The 2,461-nt window shown below is 39.6% G+C and overlaps 1 protein-coding gene across 1 annotated transcript in view; it reads left to right on the top strand.

The window, feature by feature from the left end:
• Positions 1–2,053, top strand: part of LOC107756547 (bromodomain and WD repeat-containing protein 3-like) — a 19,206-nt gene extending 17,153 nt beyond the window's left edge. The window contains exons 34-37 of the mRNA XM_016573707.1: positions 793–896; positions 1,250–1,300; positions 1,396–1,533; positions 1,867–2,053. Of these exons, the coding sequence (XP_016429193.1) occupies positions 793–896; positions 1,250–1,300; positions 1,396–1,533; positions 1,867–2,046 (473 nt within the window). The 3' untranslated portion in view covers positions 2,047–2,053. The remainder of the gene's footprint in view (positions 1–792; positions 897–1,249; positions 1,301–1,395; positions 1,534–1,866) is intronic.
• Positions 2,054–2,461: the final 408 nt, after the last annotated feature.

Here is a 2,461-nt window from a genome sequence, read left to right on the forward strand (position 1 = left end):
GTGTGTGTGTTCACTGCTGTGTGTGCACTTTGGATGGGATAAATGCAGAGCACTAATTCCAAATCACATCTCCTGAGTTTTCAGTGCTGACTAATCTGAATGCCTCTGATTGGCCATTGCATTCCTAAGCTCAATAGAGATGCGTGTGGTTATTAGTGCTGCAAAAAAAAAAAATGCGTAAAAGCAATCTGTTGCAGTGTGAATCAAAATATAATTCTGCGGATAGACACTTTTAATTCATTTTCACATTTAATTTTAATCACGACAGCCACAATTGATTGTTTAATTTTTTTATTTGTGGGGCGTTTTTTTTTTCTTTTTGGTGGCCTTTTTAAATCAAAGTTTGACAGTTGAACAGCTGAGCCCAAGCCTCAGTTACTAATTCAAAAACGTCACTTTAGAACTAGTAACGAAGGAACGTTGAGTTGCTTCGTTAATATCCTTTCATCTGTTAAGGGTGATTTTGCTGCTCAGTGCATTTGTTTGCTGCATCAAGCTGTTGTTGAAACTAAAAATAACTTCCGTTTATAGCATGTATAACTTTTCAATGTAAAAGTCTTTACTGCTGACTCATAAAAACAGTCTCTTGTCACCATCTAATGACAGAACAATGTAACTAAAATCACCATCACGAACACGCACCGTTTCTCAATACTAAACACTATTATTAAATACTATTATTTATTTATATAAAATATTATTTGAGTAATATAGAGAAAATGCAGTCACTTACACATTCATATCGGTTACGATCCCTCTGGTTCACCTGCTGGGCTCAGTGATCATACTGAGCATTTTCACTGTTAATGTGCATGTGTGTCTGCAGGGATCAGACCTGTACTGATATCTTGGATCTTTACAATAAGATGAAGAGCGAATTCAGCAGCGAGGAAGAGGTAAGTGTGTGTGTGTGTGTGTGTGTGTGTGTGTGTACAGAGCAAGTATGGTCTGCTGACCCAGAACCACTGTGACAAAACTTTTGGGCCAGCTACAGCCTGCTGTATATATTTTAGTATTAAGCCAGGGGTTCCAGACCTGTTCCTGAAGGGCCACTTTCCTGCAGACTTTAGCTCCAACCCTAATTAAACCTACTTGAATCAGCTAATCAAGGTATTCAGACTCACTAGATACTTCCAGGCAACTGTGTTGGAGCTGGTTGGTGCTAAACTCTGCAGGACGTTGGCCCTCCAGGATTGGACACCCCTATATTAAGCAGAGGAACTATTCATTGTCTCTGTTTGCTCTGTAGGAGACTGTGAATGTGGACTCGGACACTCCTGGCACCTCCACTGGTCAGAGGGTGAGACAATTCAACTTATTATTTACTTATTATAAGTTTACTCAAATTGTTACAGTACCAGGTGTGTTTTCCCTAAAGCCTTCCACCCTTTTCAGAGGTCTAATCATGTGAAGCGTGGTGTGGTCCTGGATATAAATGCATGGCACGGACAGTGCAAAGAGCTTCTGAGGAGAATGATGGCAAGCTCAGATTCAGAGCCTTTCCGCCAGCCTGTCGACCTCTTCGCATACCCGGTACCTCATTCTTCCCTCTATATTCTTTCTTCACAAATACCATAATTTTCTATTCTCTCCCTTTAACATAGTCACTTCCTGTTTTCCATGTTGGAAATCATCTAATCGATCTAATTTCTCTTTCCGTCTCTGTATCAGGATTATCGTGATATTATAGACACTCCAATGGATTTAGGCACAGTCTCTGAGACCCTACTTCATTCTTCCCTCTATGCTCTTTCTTCACAGCTACCATCATTTTCTGTTCACTCCCTTTAACATTATGCCTGTCATTTCCTGTTTTCCATGTTGAAAATCATTCCGACCTAATTTCTCTTTCTGTCTATGTATCAGGATTATCGTGATATTATAGACACTCCTATGGATTTAGGCACAGTCTCTGAGACCCTGATGGGTGGGAACTACGAGAATCCCATGGAGTTTGCCAAAGACGTGCGGCTTATCTTCAGTAATTCAAAGGCTTACACACCCAACAAGAAGTCTCGAGTAAGAACCCACTTTTCTAGCTGTTAAATGAACACACTCAGCACGTTGATAGACAGACATTACAATTAATTAATTACTAAGGTGTATTCATTTTCAGGCTTTTTGAAAGAAATAAATACTTCTATTTAGCAAAGACGCATTAAATTGATCAAAAGTGACAAAGACTTGTTAAATTTTTTTAAATAAATATATCACCATTTCCACAAAAACATTAAGCAGCGCAGCTGTTTTCAACATTGATAATAAGAAATATTTCTAGAGCACCAAATTAGCATATTAGAATGATTTCTGAAGGATCATGTGACACTGGGTGCACTCTCCGAGTCACCCTTTGAGACGCTGCTTTCAGCAGAGTTGAAAGTGCTCTCGTTCAAGACAGCGCTCTTGCTCGCTTTGACATGTGGTAAGAGGGTGGGTGACTTACATGCACTGTCTACAAACA

This window comes from Sinocyclocheilus rhinocerous, unplaced genomic scaffold (genome assembly GCF_001515625.1).
Source record: "Sinocyclocheilus rhinocerous isolate Xijiao unplaced genomic scaffold, SAMN03320098_v1.1 scaffold743, whole genome shotgun sequence".
Taxonomy (NCBI): Eukaryota; Metazoa; Chordata; class Actinopteri; order Cypriniformes; family Cyprinidae; genus Sinocyclocheilus; species Sinocyclocheilus rhinocerous.